General features: G+C 45.7%; 1 protein-coding gene across 1 annotated transcript in view; it reads left to right on the top strand.

Moving 5' to 3' along the window:
• The window catches only part of LOC146009235 (alpha-2-macroglobulin-like protein 1), a 159,522-nt gene extending 139,291 nt beyond the window's left edge, over window positions 1-20,231 (top strand). Inside the window, exons 31-36 of the mRNA XM_083149396.1 lie at window positions 9,623-9,747; window positions 11,932-12,022; window positions 13,641-13,709; window positions 14,535-14,637; window positions 17,747-17,788; window positions 20,103-20,231. Coding sequence (XP_083005522.1) covers window positions 9,623-9,747; window positions 11,932-12,022; window positions 13,641-13,709; window positions 14,535-14,637; window positions 17,747-17,788; window positions 20,103-20,128 — 456 coding nt within the window. The 3' untranslated portion in view covers window positions 20,129-20,231. The remainder of the gene's footprint in view (window positions 1-9,622; window positions 9,748-11,931; window positions 12,023-13,640; window positions 13,710-14,534; window positions 14,638-17,746; window positions 17,789-20,102) is intronic.
• The last annotated feature ends 257 nt before the right edge of the window (window positions 20,232-20,488 follow it).

The following is a 20,488-nucleotide window of genomic DNA, read 5'->3' as shown; positions in this document are numbered from 1 at the left end:
CTCCTACGCTTATTGCTGACAAGGTTCCCAGCTGCACTAAAAACTCTTTCGGAGTACACACTGGAGGAAGGGCAACTGAGGTAATATAGAGCCAGTTTGTACAGGGGCTTCCAAATTTCCTTTTTTTTTCTGCCAGTACTGGTAAGGACTCTCTGACATGCCTACTTGGGTGCTGTCACCCATATAATCCTCCACCATTCTGTCAATGGTGATAGCATCATAGGCAGTGGAAGTAGACATGTCAGAAATTGTTGGAAGGTCCTTCAGCCCAGACCAAATGTCCAAACTTGGTCCTTTATCACCAAGCAGTTGTTTCCTTGCAGAACCAGTTGCTGGAGAAAATGAAGGAGAAGGTGCTGCTGAGTCACTTTCCACTTCAGAAGATGACAGTTTTCTAACCAGCAGTTCTTTGCACTTCTGCAGGCTTGTGTCCGCCGGAAAGAGTGACACCACGTAGGCTTTAAACCGAGGATCGAGCACGGTGGCCAAAATGTACTCCTCTGATTTCAAAATTTGTACCACCCTCGAATCCTGGCAAAGCGTATGAAGGACTTCATCCACAAGTCCCACATGCTTAGAGGACTCGCTCCGTCTCAGCTCCTCCTTCACTTTCTCCAACTGTTTCTGCAAAAGCCTGATGAGGGGAATGACCTGACTCAAGCTGGCAGTGTCTGAACTGACTTCACGTGTGGCAAGTTCGAAGGGTTGGAGAATCTTGCACAACACTGAAATCATTCTCCACTGTGCTTGAGTCAGGTGCATACCCCCTCCTTTGCCTATGTCATAGGTGGATGTATAGGCTTGAATGGCCCTTTGCTGCTCCTCCATCCTCTGAAGCATATAGAGGGTTGAGTTCCACCGCGTTACGACCTCTTGCTTCAGCTGATGGAGGGGCAGGTTCAACAGTGTTTGCTGCCGCTCCAGTCTTTGGCATGCAGCCGCCGAATGACGAAAGTGGCCACAAATTTTTCGGGCCACCGAAAGAGTCCCCTGCACAGCTCTGTTGTCTCTTAGAAAACTCTGGACCACCAAATTTATCGTGTGAGCAAAACAGGGCACATGCTGGAATTTGCCCTGCTTTAATGCCCGCACGATATTGCAGGCATTGTCTGACACCACAAATCCCCAGGAGAGTCTAAGAGGGGTAAGCCATTGCCCAATGATTACCCTCAGTTTCTGTAAGAGGTTATCGGCGGTGTGCCTCTTACGGAAAGCGGTTACACACAACGTAGCCTGCCTAGGAAGGAGCTGGCATTTCCCAGGTCCTACTACTGGTGCTGCTGCTGTTGTTGCTGCTGGACAAGGTGATTCATCTACCCAGTGGGCTGTCACGGTCATGTAATCCCTAGTCTGCCCTTTTCCACTTGTCCACATGTCCGTTGTTAAGTGGACAGTGGGTATGACCGCATTTTTCAGGGCACTGAGAACACTTTTATGCACTTTACTGTACAGCTTCGGTATCGCCTGTCTAGCGAAGTGGAATCTTGACGGTATTTTGTAACGGGGACACACTAAGTCCATCAATCGTCTAAATCCTACTCCAGCAGTTATGGACACCGGAAGCACATCTAATACAATCAGATCTGCTAAGGCCTCAGTTACCCGCTTTGCCATTGGATGACTGCTGTCATACTTCATCTTCATGGCAAAGGACTGTTGGACAGTCAATTGCTTAGTGAAATAAGTGTTTCGACTTCCCCTCCGGGATGATGAATGACTCCCAGCAGCAACAGCAGCAGCGGCAGCAGTAGGAGGCGTAGCAATGCAGGATCCTCCAGAAGAATCCCGGATAGGAGAGGAGTCAGTCAGGCAAGTAACATGGCCTATAGGACTACTCCCAATCCTCATTGAGGAAGAAATTGACGAGGAGGGACTTTGCGGTGTAGTTGGGCACGTGGACACAACAGGACAAAGGGATTTAGTTGTCCCTGGACTGTGTACATTCTTAGCCACAGTTTCTGAACTAAACAGCAACTTATGAACGCTCTTCAAGTGACGTAGAAGGGAGGATGTCCCTAGGTGGGAAACGTCCTTACCCCTGCTTATTTGAGCTTTGCATAAGCTACATATGGCAAAACAATTGTTGGACGGTTTGGGATAAAAATAATTCCAGACCGAAGAGGTGGATTTATTGGTCTTCTGTCCAGGCATGGTGATGCCCTTTGGGATCTCACGGACAACAACTGTCTTGCCCGGTGCCTCATTTAAGCAAACCGCATCAGCATCGTCCTCCGTCAATTTCTCCCTCAGCACCAGCTTCATCAATATCCTCCTCCTGGTGTACAACACTGACACCTTCATTATCGACATCTGCAACTGCACTGTCTGTGATCCTTCCAGCACATGCAGAGGGTGTGCTGCGAATGCTGAAAGGAGCATCCTCTTCCCGTACAGTGATGGGAAGGTCAGGCATCGCAACCACCAACACCCTTGGACTCTCCACTGGGATTTGTGATACCATGTCTTCTTTGGAAGGCAGAGTTGTTTGCTGGATTTTTGTTGGTGACACCTTAAATCTCTTAAATTTTAAAGTGGGAGAAGGAGGAGGAGGAGGAGGAGGAGGACTTTGATCATCTTGTGAAGCTGAGCCACTAGTCATGAACATAGGCCATGGCCGTAGCCGTTCCTTGCCACTCCGCGTTGTAAATGGCACACTGGCAACTTTAAGTTTCTCCTCCAATGATTTGCTTTTTCTTTTTAAGGGCCTTTTACTTAACTTTGGCTTTTTGGATTTTACATGCCCTCTACTTTGACACTGGGCATCGGCCTTGGCAGACGACGTCGATGGCATTTCATCGCCTATGTCATGATGACTAGTGGCATCAGCTTCAGAAGCACGACGAAGTGGCTCCTCATCTTTTCCTTTTTTTTTATCCTCCATATTTTGGATATCTAACGGTAGGCAGCGGTGTCAGCAAACTGGATACCGAGATATCAGCTGGTTGTTGTCACTATCCAGTGACAACAGCAGCAAGATACAAAAGTGGATATATATCAGTAACACAACAAGTGGCGTCAGCAAACCAGAGTTATGTACTGCGATATCTAACGGTAGGCAGCGGTGGCAGCAAACTGGATACCGAGATATCAGCTGGTTGTTGTCACTAGCCAGTGACAACAGCAGCAAGATACAATATTTATTTTGTGGATAGTTACACTGGTAGGTAACACAACAAGTGGCGTCAGCAAACCGGAGTTATTTACTGCGATATATGTAACGGCAGCGGTGGCAGCAAACTGGATACCCAGATATCAGCTGGTTGTTGTCACTAGCCAGTGACAACAGCAGCAAGATACAATATTTATTTTGTGGATACACTGGTAGGTAACACAACAAGTGGCGTCAGCAAACCGGAGTTATTTACTGCGATATATGTAACGGCAGCAGTGGCAGCAAACTGGATACCCAGATATCAGCTGGTTGTTGTCACTAGCCAGTGACAACAGCAGCAAGATACAATATTTATTTTGTGGATAGTTACACTGGTAGGTAACACAACAAGTGGCGTCAGCAAACCGGAGTTATTTACTGCGATATATGTAACGGCAGCGGTGGCAGCAAACTGGATACCCAGATATCAGCTGGTTGTTGTCACTAGCCAGTGACAACAGCAGCAAGATACAATATTTATTTTATGTATACACTGGTAGGTAACACAACAAGTGGCGTCAGCAAACCGGAGTTATTTACTGCGATATATGTAACGGCAGCAGTGGCAGCAAACTGGATACCCAGATATCAGCTGGTTGTTGTCACTAGCCAGTGACAACAGCAGCAAGATACAATATTTATTTTGTGGATAGTTACACTGGTAGGTAACACAACAGGTGGCGTCAGCAAACCGGAGTTATTTACTGCGATATATGTAACGGCAGCGGTGGCAGCAAACTGGATACCCAGATATCAGCTGGTTGTTGTCACTAGCCAGTGACAACAGCAGCAAGATACAATATTTATTTTGTGGATACACTGGTAGGTAACACAACAAGTGGCGTCAGCAAACCGGAGTTATTTACTGCGATATATGTAACGGCAGCAGTGGCAGCAAACTGGATACCCAGATATCAGCTGGTTGTTGTCACTAGCCAGTGACAACAGCAGCAAGATACAATATTTATTTTGTGGATAGTTACACTGGTAGGTAACACAACAAGTGGCGTCAGCAAACCGGAGTTATTTACTGCGATATATGTAACGGCAGCGGTGGCAGCAAACTGGATACCCAGATATCAGCTGGTTGTTGTCACTAGCCAGTGACAACAGCAGCAAGATACAATATTTATTTTGTGGATACACTGGTAGGTAACACAACAAGTGGCGTCAGCAAACCGGAGTTATTTACTGCGATATATGTAACGGCAGCAGTGGCAGCAAACTGGATACCCAGATATCAGCTGGTTGTTGTCACTAGCCAGTGACAACAGCAGCAAGATACAATATTTATTTTGTGGATAGTTACACTGGTAGGTAACACAACAAGTGGCGTCAGCAAACCGGAGTTATTTACTGCGATATATGTAACGGCAGCGGTGGCAGCAAACTGGATACCCAGATATCAGCTGGTTGTTGTCACTAGCCAGTGACAACAGCAGCAAGATACAATATTTATTTTGTGGATACACTGGTAGGTAACACAACAAGTGGCGTCAGCAAACCGGAGTTATTTACTGCGATATATGTAACGGCAGCAGTGGCAGCAAACTGGATACCCAGATATCAGCTGGTTGTTGTCACTAGCCAGTGACAACAGCAGCAAGATACAATATTTATTTTGTGGATAGTTACACTGGTAGGTAACACAACAAGTGGCGTCAGCAAACCGGAGTTATTTACTGCGATATATGTAACGGCAGCGGTGGCAGCAAACTGGATACCCAGATATCAGCTGGTTGTTGTCACTAGCCAGTGACAACAGCAGCAAGATACAATATTTATTTTGTGGATACACTGGTAGGTAACACAACAAGTGGCGTCAGCAAACCGGAGTTATTTACTGCGATATATGTAACGGCAGCAGTGGCAGCAAACTGGATACCCAGATATCAGCTGGTTGTTGTCACTAGCCAGTGACAACAGCAGCAAGATACAATATTTATTTTGTGGATAGTTACACTGGTAGGTAACACAACAAGTGGCGTCAGCAAACCGGAGTTATTTACTGCGATATATGTAACGGCAGCGGTGGCAGCAAACTGGATACCCAGATATCAGCTGGTTGTTGTCACTAGCCAGTGACAACAGCAGCAAGATACAATATTTATTTTGTGGATACACTGGTAGGTAACACAACAAGTGGCGTCAGCAAACCGGAGTTATTTACTGCGATATATGTAACGGCAGCAGTGGCAGCAAACTGGATACCCAGATATCAGCTGGTTGTTGTCACTAGCCAGTGACAACAGCAGCAAGATACAATATTTATTTTGTGGATAGTTACACTGGTAGGTAACACAACAGGTGGCGTCAGCAAACCGGAGTTATTTACTGCGATATATGTAACGGCAGCGGTGGCAGCAAACTGGATACCCAGATATCAGCTGGTTGTTGTCACTAGCCAGTGACAACAGCAGCAAGATACAATATTTATTTTGTGGATAGTTACACTGGTAGGTAACACAACAAGTGGCGTCAGCAAACCGGAGTTATTTACTGCGATATATGTAACGGCAGCAGTGGCAGCAAACTGGATACCCAGATATCAGCTGGTTGTTGTCACTAGCCAGTGACAACAGCAGCAAGATACAATATTTATTTTGTGGATAGTTACACTGGTAGGTAACACAACAAGTGGCGTCAGCAAACCGGAGTTATTTACTGCGATATATGTAACGGCAGCGGTGGCAGCAAACTGGATACCCAGATATCAGCTGGTTGTTGTCACTAGCCAGTGACAACAGCAGCAAGATACAATATTTATTTTGTGGATACACTGGTAGGTAACACAACAAGTGGCGTCAGCAAACCGGAGTTATTTACTGCGATATATGTAACGGCAGCAGTGGCAGCAAACTGGATACCCAGATATCAGCTGGTTGTTGTCACTAGCCAGTGACAACAGCAGCAAGATACAAAAGTGGATACACTGGTAGGTAACACAACAAGTGGCGTCAGCAAACCGGAGTTATTTACTGCGATATATGTAACGGCAGCAGTGGCAGCAAACTGGATACCCAGATATCAGCTGGTTGTTGTCACTAGCCAGTGACAACAGCAGCAAGATACAATATTTATTTTGTGGATAGTTACACTGGTAGGTAACACAACAGGTGGCGTCAGCAAACCGGAGTTATTTACTGCGATATATGTAACGGCAGCGGTGGCAGCAAACTGGATACCCAGATATCAGCTGGTTGTTGTCACTAGCCAGTGACAACAGCAGCAAGATACAATATTTATTTTGTGGATAGTTACACTGGTAGGTAACACAACAGGTGGCGTCAGCAAACCGGAGTTATTTACTGCGATATATGTAACGGCAGCGGTGGCAGCAAACTGGATACCCAGATATCAGCTGGTTGTCACTAGCCAGTGACAACAGCAGCAAGATACAATATTTATTTTGTGGATAGTTACACTGGTAGGTAACACAACAAGTGGCGTCAGCAAACCAGAGTTATTTACTGCGATATATGTAACGGCAGCAGTGGCAGCAAACTGGATACCCAGATATCAGCTGGTTGTTGTCACTAGCCAGTGACAACAGCAGCAAGATACAATATTTATTTTGTGGATAGTTACACTGGTAGGTAACACAACAAGTGGCGTCAGCAAACCGGAGTTATTTACTGCGATATATGTAACGGCAGCAGTGGCAGCAAACTGGATACCCAGATATCAGCTGGTTGTCACTAGCCAGTGACAACAGCAGCAAGATACAATATTTATTTTGTGGATAGTTACACTGGTAGGTAACACAACAAGTGGCGTCAGCAAACCGGAGTTATTTACTGCGATATATGTAACGGCAGCGGTGGCAGCAAACTGGATACCCAGATATCAGCTGGTTGTCACTAGCCAGTGACAACAGCAGCAAGATACAATATTTATTTTGTGGATAGTTACACTGGTAGGTAACACAACAAGTGGCGTCAGCAAACCGGAGTTATTTACTGCGATATATGTAACGGCAGCGGTGGCAGCAAACTGGATACCCAGATATCAGCTGGTTGTCACTAGCCAGTGACAACAGCAGCAAGATACAATATTTATTTTGTGGATACACTGGTAGGTAACACAACAAGTGGCGTCAGCAAACCGGAGTTATTTACTGCGATATATGTAACGGCAGCGGTGGCAGCAAACTGGATACCCAGATATCAGCTGGTTGTTGTCACTAGCCAGTGACAACAGCAGCAAGATACAAAAGTGGATACACTGGTAGGTAACACAACAAGTGGCGTCAGCAAACCACAGTTAAAAATTTAATTACTGAGTCTGCGATATCTAACGGCAGCCAGTGGTGTCAGCAACAACAACAACTTAATTTTTTTTTTTTATATTTTTATATATTTTTAATTTTTTTTTTATTTTTTTTTATATACTCTGAGAGGTAGGTACAAGGTAGTGGCACTGGCAACAACAGAGGTGACTGCCTGGTAGGTGTTTACAACCATATAACAGGTAGCCAGGCAGCACAAAAACCCTCTCTGGCAGCACAATAAAAATTATTAAACCCCCCTCTGTCTGTAGTATTCTGTAGCAGGCTAGCAGCAGCAGTGACACAATTAGAGATGAGCAGGCTATAGCAATATAGAAAGAAAACCCCCTCTGCGGCAGTACAATAAACCCCCCTCTGTCTGTAGTATTCTGTAGCAGCAGCAGTGACACAAATTACAGATGAGCAGGCTACAGCAATATAGAAAAAAAAATCACTCTCCAGCAGCACAATAAAAATGATTAAACCCCCTCTGTACTTGCAGCTCTTTAGCAGCAAGCAGCACAGTGACACACACAACGCTCCAGCAAACCCCCCTCACGGAGCAATAAATAAAACCCCCCTCTCTGGCAGCACTGCTGCCTGCTCTGCGTCGCCCCACAGAATGAAGATGGCGGCGGCGGGTCCCGGCTTTTATGTAATCCGGATCTCGCGAGAATCCGACGTCACCAATGTGACGTCGGGCCTCGATTTCGGCTCCGGGCCTGCGCGGGAGTCCGCGGACGTCCTGGATCCGGATTCGGATTCAGGACGTCCGTGCGGATCCGGATCTCGGAGATCCGGACCCGCTCATCACTAATACAAATACAAACATTGAACATGTGAAAATAAAAAGGATATTACTATCCTCACTACGTGGGACTCCACTATTCCACTTCAAAGGATTCTCAGTTATCACTGTAATAGTGTCAATTCAAATGTGTATAATTTGTTGCAGTTTATTAGTAAGTATGAGAGTGGTGGCACCTGATAAGGTTAATTGGTAACAGATCGTCTGTGCAATAGCTCAGACTGCTATATGTCAGCTAAGTCTGAAAAAGACCAACGGTCCTCTATTTCAACAGAAGAATGTTATATTGGAAAGTGATGTTACACACCAAGCAACCACTGCACCATGGCTAGTGGATTCTATTACTGCGTGGTGTGCTGCGTCTGATGTGGTCAGTACGCAATCACAGGCTGGGCTAACCGCCCAAGGCCAGCCGGTCTGTCAGCTTCGTGGCTGACCGAGATAGTCGGCAGTGATCGCCGCTCGGTCTGTCAGCTGACAGACCGGCTGGCCTTGGGCGGTTAGCCCAGCCTGTGATTGCGTACTGACCACATCAGACGCAGCACACCACGCAGTAATAGAATCCACTAGCCATGGTGCAGTGGTTGCTTGGTGTGTAACATCACTTTCCAATATAACATTCTTCTGTTGAAATAGAGGACCGTTGGTCTTTTTCAGACTTAGCTGACATATAGCAGTCTGAGCTATTGCACAGACGATCTGTTACCAATTAACCTTATCAGGTGCCACCACTCTCATACTTACTAATAAACTGCAACAAATTATACACATTTGAATTGACACTATTACAGTGATAACTGAGAATCCTTTGAAGTGGAATAGTGGAGTCCCACGTAGTGAGGATAGTAATATCCTTTTTATTTTCACATGTTCAATGTTTGTATTTGTATGTATTGTGTCCTTTTATCTCGCTAATGCTTTTTACCAATTAAACAATAAAGGTTATATTTTACTGTCAATTCTCTTGGTGCACCACACAGTGACACTCCTTTTCCTGTACATATTCTACTCATAAGAGAACCATCCTACATCAACGTACCTCCACTCTACCCGACCAGCCAACAGGGTATAAGTAGAGTCAAGAATCTTTTGGTCAGATTACATCTGTTTAAGGACCTTAAAGGACTGTGGTTCTCATCTAGGAGCCAAACGAATAAAAATGGTCTACATTCCCTTATTCAAAGGCTCAATAATTATTGTTTTACCTCTGTTTCTTATGCTCTATAAATACTGTAAAAGATCCTCTTGTAAAAGTGTGACGTATTGGTTCTCCCAGCCCCCTAGAAAGGGGGGCAAGTCCTGCATGTCCTCCTATGTATCCTAGATCATTGTACTTTCTCTAACATTTGGTTACTGTAATAATTGCCTAAACCATGATCTGTCTACCTCTCTGCAGACACATCTTAAATATCATACCCTTCCTACCAAATCTGACACCTACTTTGCCCTCACTGTCAGTACCCAGCCATCAGTCTGCACTCATCAGTCACAAACGAGGTTCGAAGTTCTTGTGGAGGTCAGGTAAGGCGGAGACTTTCTTCTTAGTGGTGCTTAACAGAGACTTGTCTTTCATCCAGGCACGTGCAGTCAGGGGAGGCAGGGGAGGCAGAGCCTCCCCTGTCATAATGATGAAAATAATAAAAAGGAGATATTTATATATCTTCTTTTATTATTTTCATCATTTCTACCTCTCCCCCTGCCTCCCACCTTCTTGCACTGCTGCATGTGAGGGTGGGAGGCAGCGGGAGAGGTGCCTCCCGCTGTTAACATTAAAACTCCGGGCAGCGGGGGGCGGGTAGGGGAGGGCAGGGGGCAGGGTGCAGCAATGGGCTGTAAAAGCCCATTGAAAATGAATGGGGAAGCGGCACTTATACTGATGCCGCAATGACAGCGGCACCAGTATAAACGCACGCCCCCAGATGTGATTGGGCCAGCAGATCCAGTGCTGGATCCGCTGTCCAATCACATACATGCAGGGCCCTGGAGGGATGCAGCAGCGCGGGCAGCGGGGAGTTCGGCACCTGCAGGGAGAAAGCAGATGTCACTCACCCGTCTCACCGCCGAAAGGACTGGCTGCCGCCACCGCCGAGGACAGGTGAGTCCGCCGGGTGGTGGGAGGGGAGGGAGGGGGGGGGGCGCATGTACCGGCGGCAATCCACGCAGCCACCCGCTGATCCCCACTCTGTGATGTCGCAGAGAGGTAACCTGCGGGGAGCGTCCGCACCCCTCTCTGCCGGCATCAGTGTTAAACCCGCTGTCCCCTGCGCTCGCACCCACACCCCCTGGAGCCCCGTGCTGGACAGTCAGAGCGGCAATCTCCGCTGCAGGCGCCCGCTGCCCCCATCCCCCATGTGCTGGACAGACAATCCACGGCAACCTGCGGGGAGCGCCCGCACCCTCCCTCCCCCCTCCGAATGGGTGAGCGGAGGGGAGAGGGAGGCGCACGAGCGGGGGGGTGCCTGGGGCGCTGACAGGGCTGACACCGGCCCTGACTGTATACACACAGGTGATGTATATCACACTGGTGCTGTATACCACACAGGCACTGCAGTGACGTGCGGTGAGGTTATTGCCTCCCCAGGCAATGACCTCACCGCACGTCACTGCTTTCATCTCTTATATAAGATCAGGTAGACTTCCCAAGCTCAAGACTAGATGTTCTCTGCATCTCAATGGTGTGTGTGTGTGTGTGTGTGTGTGTGTGTGTGTGTGTACATAAGCTTTATTTATTACATGTATCAAATGCTAAGAACTAAATGCTTATTTCAGACTTTTAGCTCCGCAGCAGTTGAATGAGTATATCACATGTCTAATATACAATTAGAACAAACAAGATACATTACCACTCTATCAAAACAAACCCCAGTATTGGGACTAATAGGGGGTGCTTCAAACCTTCAAATAAGGGCTGGTGGAGAAGTTAAACATAGCCACCAATCAAATTCTAGCTTTCATTGATAGTTATTTCTCCCCAAATACGCCCAAAATGATAAGCCAGGTAACTAGATGGTGGATCGATACTGTTCAGATTGTCAATACCTTGTAGTACTAATGGTTGAAGGCATCTAGTAAGATGCCTAAACTTTGTCGACCGCATCTAGTTAGACAGTGACGGGAGATCGACACCGGTAAATGGTCGACAGGAACGTGTACGACAGTAGCAAGGTTGACACAAGTTTTTTTTTTTTATTTGGTGCAGGTCCACTCAGTCCATATTTTACCATCCAAGTGGACATAGTGTTAGATCATAGTGTAGTTTGGAACTGTGCCTGAAGAATGGTGAGGGCAGCAAGCCATACGAGGGGACCTTGTGCACAAATATAGTGTCCACGGGACCCTTGTGACATTCGGCACAAAAAAACCACATAAAAAACTAGCCCTTGCTACTGTCAAACACATTCCCGCTGACAATATACAACCGTCGATCTCCCTTCACTGTCTAACTACAGAGCTCGAACAAGTTTAGGCGTCTAACTAGACGCCGTCGAACACTAGTGGCCGATTATGGTATTGTCGACCTAAACATTGTCGATTCGCTATCCCACACCTGATAAGCCACAACCCGGTGCAACATTAGGAAGGGGCTACTAAAAATGTCTACGTACAGTGTGCTGGTAACGTGAATCTCTGGCCAACGCAAACATGGGGAAAGCATTTTAAGTGCGGTCTTAAAGAAACGCTACTGAAGTGGAATATTTGTTGCAGTTATACAGGTGAAAGAACGGAGTCTAATATGATACTGGTAGATGTGGAATTACTGTCTGGGTTCACACCAAGTAAAACCAGTGTGACAAAGGTAAGTTGCAGAAATTTTGTCCCCAATAGTTGTCATTTATACTTAGAAAAAAACAATATTGTTGTTTGTAGCACGAAAGGGCCCAATTCATGTTTGTTCGCAATGGTCCCCTGCGTGTTTGCGCAGGGGAGTGATGATGAGTGACTGCGCATATACTTTTAAGCCGCGTGGTGCGAGCGGGCGCAGCGAACTGCTTGTACGCTGTCCCATTCGCACCTACCAGTGCAGACGGGGGCGTGGGGCAGCGACGAGGGGCGAGAAAATTCTGGGTGTTCCCATTTAAATGTGCCCATGATGCGTTTGTGGGGGCGCTGATGTCAGCAGCTGCTCACATGCTTCTCATACAGGGCGCCCGCAGATGTAGGACCCCAGAGAGGTGTCTTACATCTGACCATTGAATGATTTTGTCCCTGCGCGCAAGGCTGTGAATGGATACGTGCAGGGATATTCAGCGTGCGGGGAGGGGGGGGGGCTGTTCGTACGGGCGGAGTTAAAATTACATGCAAAGATGTGTGACAACTAGAATGACCTCCTCTGTTTTGGAAATAACCTAAATGCACAGAAATGGAACATTGCCCGCAGTTTAGTTAGTGATGCAGCACTAAATCCATCGTATAATCCACCTGTTTAACATGAACACAAAGAAACAATAAATAATGTTCTGTGTGCGGATTATGCAAAACAATTAAGAACTCATTACTTGAGGTACTTTACTTAGCTAACTAACCCTAATACAGGGAACTTATGCTAAAAATCATACTTTGCACACAAAGGGCCTTATTCTGGTTCACTCTGAGAAGCAAATTCCTTCTCAAATGCACAAAACCATGTGCAGTGCAGGGGGGCAGATGTAACATGTGCAGATAGAATTAGATTTGGGTGAGTTATTTTGTTTCTGTGCAGGGTAAATACTGACTGCTTTATTTTTACACTGCAATATAGATCTCACTTTGAAGTAAAACCCCACCCAAATCTAATTATATCTGCCCCACCTGCAGTGCACATGGTTTTGTCCATTTGAGAAGGAATTTGCCTCTGAGAGTGAACCAGAATAAGGTTCAAAGGACAATGACATGTTACGTGCAATGTATTTTAAGTGATTGTATTGAAACCAATGTGAAATCTTTTTATGACATTTCTGCAGGATCTAAGCTGCATGCATATGTAATGGAACCGTATATTTCCTTTAGAAATTAACTTTTATGGGTCTGGGTCATTGGGTCGACGAAATTAAGGTCGACATACATTTGGAGGTCGACAAATGAAAAAGGTCAACATGCCTAAGGTCGACAGGGTCAAAAGGTTTACTCAAGCATTAGGGCGACGTTGGGAGGGTCGACAGTCAATTGGTCGTCATTGGTTTTTTACACTTTAGACTTCTCTTATCCCCCAATCTTGGTGTCAGCAGAATGGGAAATTCCCCAGGAAAGGCTAAATGTATAGGCCCATTAAAACGGGGAGAGGGATTATAGAATAGTGAATAGAGAAGTTGCCAATTTAAGGAATTCACGTTGAAATGTTTAATTTTTAATTATATTCAACAGGATACGTCCATTTCTTCGTACCATTGCCCTGCCTATAGCTGCCCACTTATCTCTCTCTCCCTTTTTCCTTATAGTTACAAAAAAATCCTATTGTGAAAAATACACAAATCACACAAGAAAAAGTGATAATTTTCCTTGAAAAGGTAAGTAAACATTACCTGCATTGTTTTCTTTATTGTTTTCGTCTCACGGCCCGGAACTGGCCATGGCAAGTTGTATTCTACTATGTGTTTGTATGTCTTTACGTTGATGTCCGTATTGGTCATGGTGGTTCCAGCATGGTCCGACGCTACCATAAGGCAGCTTTAGGCAGCAGCCTAGGAGCTCCACAATATGGGGCAGCCTCTGAGTCCATCACAAAACGTCAGGTGTTGTACATCTAAGACGCCACCTCCACACTTTCAATTGAGGTTCTGGAAAGTCGGTATTGGTGTGTGGGTGGCGGTGGGAGCAGTAACATGAATTTATGCCTTGTGTGCTGAAAAACAATGCACCGGCCCTGGGTTCTAGGATATATGTTTGCAGGTGCCCATCACTGCCATGCACCCAACTAACTGTTTATGCTCTTTGTTCATTCCAGCCTACAAAATTTACCATCCTCAGTATCAGACCTCATCTCTGGTGCCCGTTATTTCTCAGCTTTACTCTACCATTTATTAAAATGTGTCGTATTGTATTTCTTATACTTAATTTAGCTAATTATTCAGTGCTTTTTCATGTTTAACTTCACTTTTTATCCTCTTTCTTGTATTATTCATTCCTTCCATCACTCACTTACACTAAGATGGCCATAGCAACCAAACAGATTCTACTTCTTAATCAGTCTCTCGCTACTGTTCCAGATTTAAGCTAGGTCACCTACACTTACAGTATATTAGAATCTGTTACACTTTGATTTCTATGTTAGAAGCTGGATTTGAGAAATTGCTGTGCTATGATGTCTGTTCTATCTTCTCGGATTTCTGCAGCTCACTCGTAAAACCGTGCGCTTCAGCTTCACCGTCAAACAATCAATGATCGTGGAAAACCTGCAACCTGCAAATGTGAAGATATATGATTATTACGATCCAGGTACATATTATCTATATCCTGTGTTGTGCTGATGGGATGAATATACTGCAAACCCCACTTTGTCCACCAACCCAGGGCTCAATGATTGTCTCGGATATCAGTGACCTACAGGAATAATCACATAAGGTCACTTCCTACTGATTGCTGTATGTAGCATTATCATAATAACTCATTTGCAAGGAGCCACAGTTTTCCTGCACCACCAAGAGTGGGGGAAACTGGAAAATCATAAAACAGGGACAAACATGACAGATATGGCAACAAGTCATAGAGTTTGTCCTGATTGAAAAGAGATAGCAAGCGTGACCTCAGAATGGAAATTGGGATAAGTGTGAGGCATAGTGTGGTGCACCGGAAAAGACAGCCAGTAACACTTTTACCTTTATCTTGACCTCAGGAGCTTGACCGCGACGTGTTCTTCTGGCTTGAGGCTCAGCTGAGACAGGAATGAGGCTAAAGTAACGGTTCAAGGGTGTTTATTTATAGTGCAATTAAAGATTTCAACACGGTAGCCAGCAGGGCTACCAATATATCAATTATTCTAGAATGTCATACAGAGCAAATACGGTAGTCACAAAAATAACTCTGGCTTAATGTGAGGCACCACTAAGTGTGCAGATATTCCCTTCTTTAAGGATAGAACCAACTGATACCCTTGTATGCAATAGTTACACGGTTAAACTATCAGTCTACCACATCTCACCCCTTTCCTGACAGCGCTGCATAACCCCAGTGCAATCTATGCAACCGTGAAGTGTTTCAGGAGTATTTGGCTTAGTAGGGATTATGCACGTGGGTGAGACAGCCGCGTCATCAAAGGGGAAGTGTACTAGCCCAAGCAATGAACAACTCAATGACACTTATAAATGATAACAATCATGCAAGGCAATTTAGCAATCACATTGGAGTATACTGTATTACCAGCTCAATAACTTTACGGTACAAAATAACGTCACACAATAGCACTTTAAACAACCCTACTGGGTACCCAGTCTCCTAACATAACCTACTGTCTCTAAGACAGACCTGTGCACAAGGATTTTGGGGGTCCATTGGAGGCCTCTATTCTCCTACTGCGCAGTGTTTTTATAACATGAAAGAACAGTCCTCCTTAGTTGAGCAAGGATAACACTAGTTTAAACAATGTCCCAAATCAAGGAACTACTGAAATCTCCTGTGGGACGCTGGCTTGGGATTTTCTGTTTAAAGCCACAAGATGGCTTTTTAGGGGATGGCTGTCCTCTGCCTTGGAAGGTTTTCTTTTAGTTCATAGCGCAGGGGCTGAGAGTGACTGTGATAGACAGTTTGTGTCTGGCAAGACACAATCTGGGGGCCACTGTTTAGCAAGGGCCTTCAGGTAGGTATGTTTCCCCGATGGGAAAGTCAGTGTGCGGCCTGGTGAGGGGGTACAGCTAAGGCTTCTGGCCAGGAGTGTGGGAAGACAGTCCCTGGTTTGCTGGCCTGCTCTGTCTTGGAGGGTGTCCCTGCTGTGGGGCCACTATGGTAGGCTGGTGGGTGGTGCTATGGCTCCAGTCTGATAGTAGTCTGCTGTGGGTGCCTGGGGTAGAAGTGGCAGTGTAGCACTTACAGTTAGGTGTGGCACCTGCCATCTGCAGACCACTGCTGGGCTCTTGGGGGAGGCTGGAGGCAGGGTGTTCCCTCTGGTGTCTCCTCCGCGTCCTGGTGCAGCTGTGCTGGACTCCGGGGGCCGACTGGTGGTTGCTAGGCTCTCGGTCGCCGTCTTCAGGGGCTGACGCAGGCTTCCTCCGGTCCCTGATGACGCCCCGGGCTGTCAATCACCGCCGCTGTGCTGTTCTCCTGCTCACGCCGGGTCTTCAGCTGCTCCGCTCTGGCATATGCTGCTGGAGATTCTTCTGCCCACCACGCTGACTCTCTCCCAGGTAATGGCGCCGGCTTGCTGTCCCTCCTTCGCGCCGCACTCGTCTCCTCCTCTTCTCCTTCGCGCTCTTCTCCCTGCGCCAATCACGGGGCACCTCCTTGTCCTGTCTAGATCCCGGCACCTTAGGCAAGTGCTGGGTCCAAGTGTCCTTCCCCTATGGCCTCACACTGCGTGCTGCTGCAGGGCGGTTGCCTAGCAACCCCCTGCAGTTCCTGCGTAAATAGGGTTACCCTGGCCACCAATGTAAATGCGGGGCATGGCAAGGGATACCCAGTTTTCTGGGGTGTCACAATAGTTACCTCCCCTCCTGCATTCCGCAGGAGACTGCCTTAAATAGCAGCGATCTCCCTCTCTCCCATTAGTCTAGCAATCTCCCTTACGTCACCTAGCCCACATTACACTGTTACTTTTTGTGGAAAAAAAGGAATAAGAGACAGATACATTTACATTTAATCGTCAGCCCCATTTCCCAGCACTTAAACAAGTATAGTAGCTTTTACTATCTGCTCTGGGGCTCATCTACATTTGGATAGAAGTCACCAATGATGGAGATGAGTATGCGGATGGATATGGTCACTGAGTGTGGGTATAGAAGAGCTGTGAGTGAAATGTGAAGAGAAGAGGGCTTTGACAGCAGGAGGGAAAGTAGTGGTTACAGCATGTGAAACCACTACTACTATAGACCAGTTACCGTCACTTAAATTCAGTTACTTATGCGGTAGATCTAAAATGTACAGAGGGATAAAGATGTGAGAGGGGCGTGTCTAATCTGTAATCTATATTGTATTGCACACACACAAAAAAAACCCAGCAGGACTGTTCTGTGGGCTATATGCAAAAACAGCCAGTATTTAGCCCGCATTTAAAAATGTTTCATATTTCTACCAGTTTGATGCATAGGGGCATATGTATTAACCCTTAACAATAGATAAATCCAAGGGTGATAAGGAGAGATAAACGTCCAGCCAATCAGCTGCTAACTGACTTTTTTCAAACACAGCCTGTAATATGGCAGTAAGGAGGTGATTGGCTGGACCTTTATCTCTCCTTATCACCCGTGCATTTATCTCTTGTTAACGCTTAATACATCTGCCCCATTATTTGCTAAGCTCCCAACTCACGCAGTACGTGTTTATTCAGTTGATGTATTTTATATATTATTCTCTGGCCAAGTCTGTCCTACTATAATGCTGCGTCCTATTTTTACAGATGAGCTTGCTGTGGCTGAATACAATTCTCCCTGCAATTCAGGTACTGAATATTAATGTTGGTGTTTTAAATGACCTTTTCTTGTTTACAGACCCACTTTTTTTACATTTTTTACTGAATATAATTTGTATATGCAATTTATTTATTTATGAAAAAATATCTTTAAAATGGGGTTTCCTCCCACTGGAAGGTGATTGTGAAGTTGGTGTCTCTGGAAGTAAGGATTGAGGTGGTATCCAGTTGTAAGAGGAGCCCATACTAAGGGGTGTGGCCATACTCCACAGAGATCTGGCTAACCAGTAGAGAGTGAATGGTCTTATCCCCTTAAAAAATAAATATACAGTTTATACAGTAAATACACAGTAATATAATATAACATAGTATACAGATGAGTTGCCCCTCAGTCTCTTTCTCACCTGCCCTCAGTCTCTTTATTTTCCTGCCCCAGTCTTTTTCTCTCCTGCCCCTCAGTCTCTTTCTCTCCTGCCCCTCAGTCCCTTTCTCTCCTGCCCCTCAGTCCCTTTCTCTCCTGCCCATCAGTCTCTTTCTCTCCTGCCCATCAGTCCCTTTCTCTCCTGCCCCTCAGTCTTTCTCTCTTACCCCTCAGTCCTTTTCTCTCTTACCCCTTAGTCTCCTTCTCTTGCCCCTCAGTCCCTTTCTCTCCTGCCCCTCAGTCTCTTTCTCTCCTGCGCCTCAGTCCCTTTCTCTCCTGCCCCTCAGTCCCTTTTTCTCCTGCCCCTCAGTCCCTTTCTCTCCTGCCCCTCAGTCTTTCTCTCTTACCCCTCAGTCCCTTTCTCTCTTACCCCTCAGACTCCTTCTCTTGCCCCTCAGTCTCTTTATCTTGCCCCTCAGTCTCTTTATCTTACCCCTCAGTCTCTTTCTCTCCTACCCCTCCAACAATTTAGCAAATTACTTATTTGAGTCACAGTAGCAGTGTATATATCTGAGATTAGTATCCTTTGTTGTCCTTTAAAATGTTGACACCATCATATTCAAAAGTCACAATGCCGACATTAAATAATCATGACATTTGAAATGCACTCTCATATTTTAGTCTAACCCTAACTGCAGCCAAACTCTAATTTAATGAGCTGACATTCTCAACATCGACCTATACATATTGATATTGTGCCAGTGTCGACATTCAGTCTTTTTCTCTCCTGCCCCTCAGTCTCTTTCTCTCCTGCCCATCAGTCCCTTTTTCTCCTGCCCCTCAGTCCTTTTCTCTCCTGCCCATCAGTCCCTTTTTCTCCTGCCCCTCAGTCCTTTTCTCTCCTGCCCCTCAGTCTTTCTCTCTTACCCCTCAGTCCTTTTCTCTCTTACCCCTCAGTCCCTTTCTCTCCTGCCCCTCAGTCCCTTTTTCTCCTGCCCCTCAGTCTCTTTATTTGCCTGCCCTCAGTCTCTTTATTTGCCTGCCCCTCAGTCCCTTTCTCTCCTGCCCCTCAGTCTTTCTCTCTTACCCCTCAGTCCCTTTCTCTCTTACCCCTCAGACTCCTTCTCTTGCCCCTCAGTCTCTTTATCTTACCCCTCAGTCTCTTTCTCTCCTACCCCTCCAACAATTTAGCAAATTACTTATTTGAGTCACAGTAGCAGTGTATATATCTGAGATCAGTATCCTTTGTTGTCCTTCAAAATGTTGAAACCATCATATTCACAAGTCACAATGCCGACATTAAATGATCATGACATTTGAAATGCAGACTCTCATATTTTAGTCTAACCTTAACTGCAGCCAAACCCTAATTTCATGAGCTGACATTCTCAACATCGACCTATACATATTGATATTGTGCCAGTGTCTACATTCTGAACATGTTGAAATGATGGAGTTGACATTATGAATGTTGACATTAGGAGTGCCAACTGCCTACTTCTCGTATACTGTAGTGTGACAAGGAATCACATACACTGGATAAGATGAAGTCTTGGTCTTTATTTTGTAGCAGGTACACAGCATACCAGGTAATCAGCATAAGCAAGACTGGTTACAGCATTGCAGCATACAGGTGTCACAGCATAGTACACATTCTTCAGAAAGCTCCAGTAGTCCCTACCATAGCCCACACCCCAGTCTATCACTTGGGCGGCTATTTCACAATCAGCAATGACCCTCTGCCTTGGAAAACCTTATATCTGGAGAGCACAGGTGCTGCTAATCAGCCCAACTCTGATTACATCAGTTTCACTGTTGCTCTAAAACCTGGACCGGATTAAGTAAAAAAAAAAAAAAAAAAAAAATCTGCTTTCTGACTACTATATATACAGTGTTCTAGTGTTATTGTAAGCTTAGGGTTTGTGCTGTTTTATGTTACACTGAATTACTATTGTCTGACATATGACCTTTCACTCCAAACAGGGTCGGATAAAGAAGATGCCCTTTAATAAGATCCTTATCTGGAATTCACTGGGGATTGCAGCTGTGACTTATTGATGTTCTAGCACATCAGGCCCGCCAGTATGACAATAAAACATTACACGCCTCCTGCATACTGTCTGTTCTTGTGAGTGAGCTGATTAAATATTCAAAGTTGTGTATTTAGTTTTTGGATCACCAAAGTGCTACACATTGGGCCTGATTCAGACCTGTGCCCTAGCTTGCGTATACTCGCAGCCTAGCGAACAGGTTAGCACCGCCACGTCGTGTACAAGAACACATCCCCTCGCATTGCGGGAGCCCGGGAGAGAAATAATTCGATGGTCGCTGACCATCTAAATCTAATGATTGTATGGGTCTGAATTGGC

Source organism: Crinia signifera, chromosome 6 (genome assembly GCF_055691185.1).
Source record: "Crinia signifera chromosome 6, ASM5569118v1, whole genome shotgun sequence".
Taxonomy (NCBI): Eukaryota; Metazoa; Chordata; class Amphibia; order Anura; family Myobatrachidae; genus Crinia; species Crinia signifera.
This window is presented reverse-complemented; position numbering and strand designations above follow the sequence as displayed.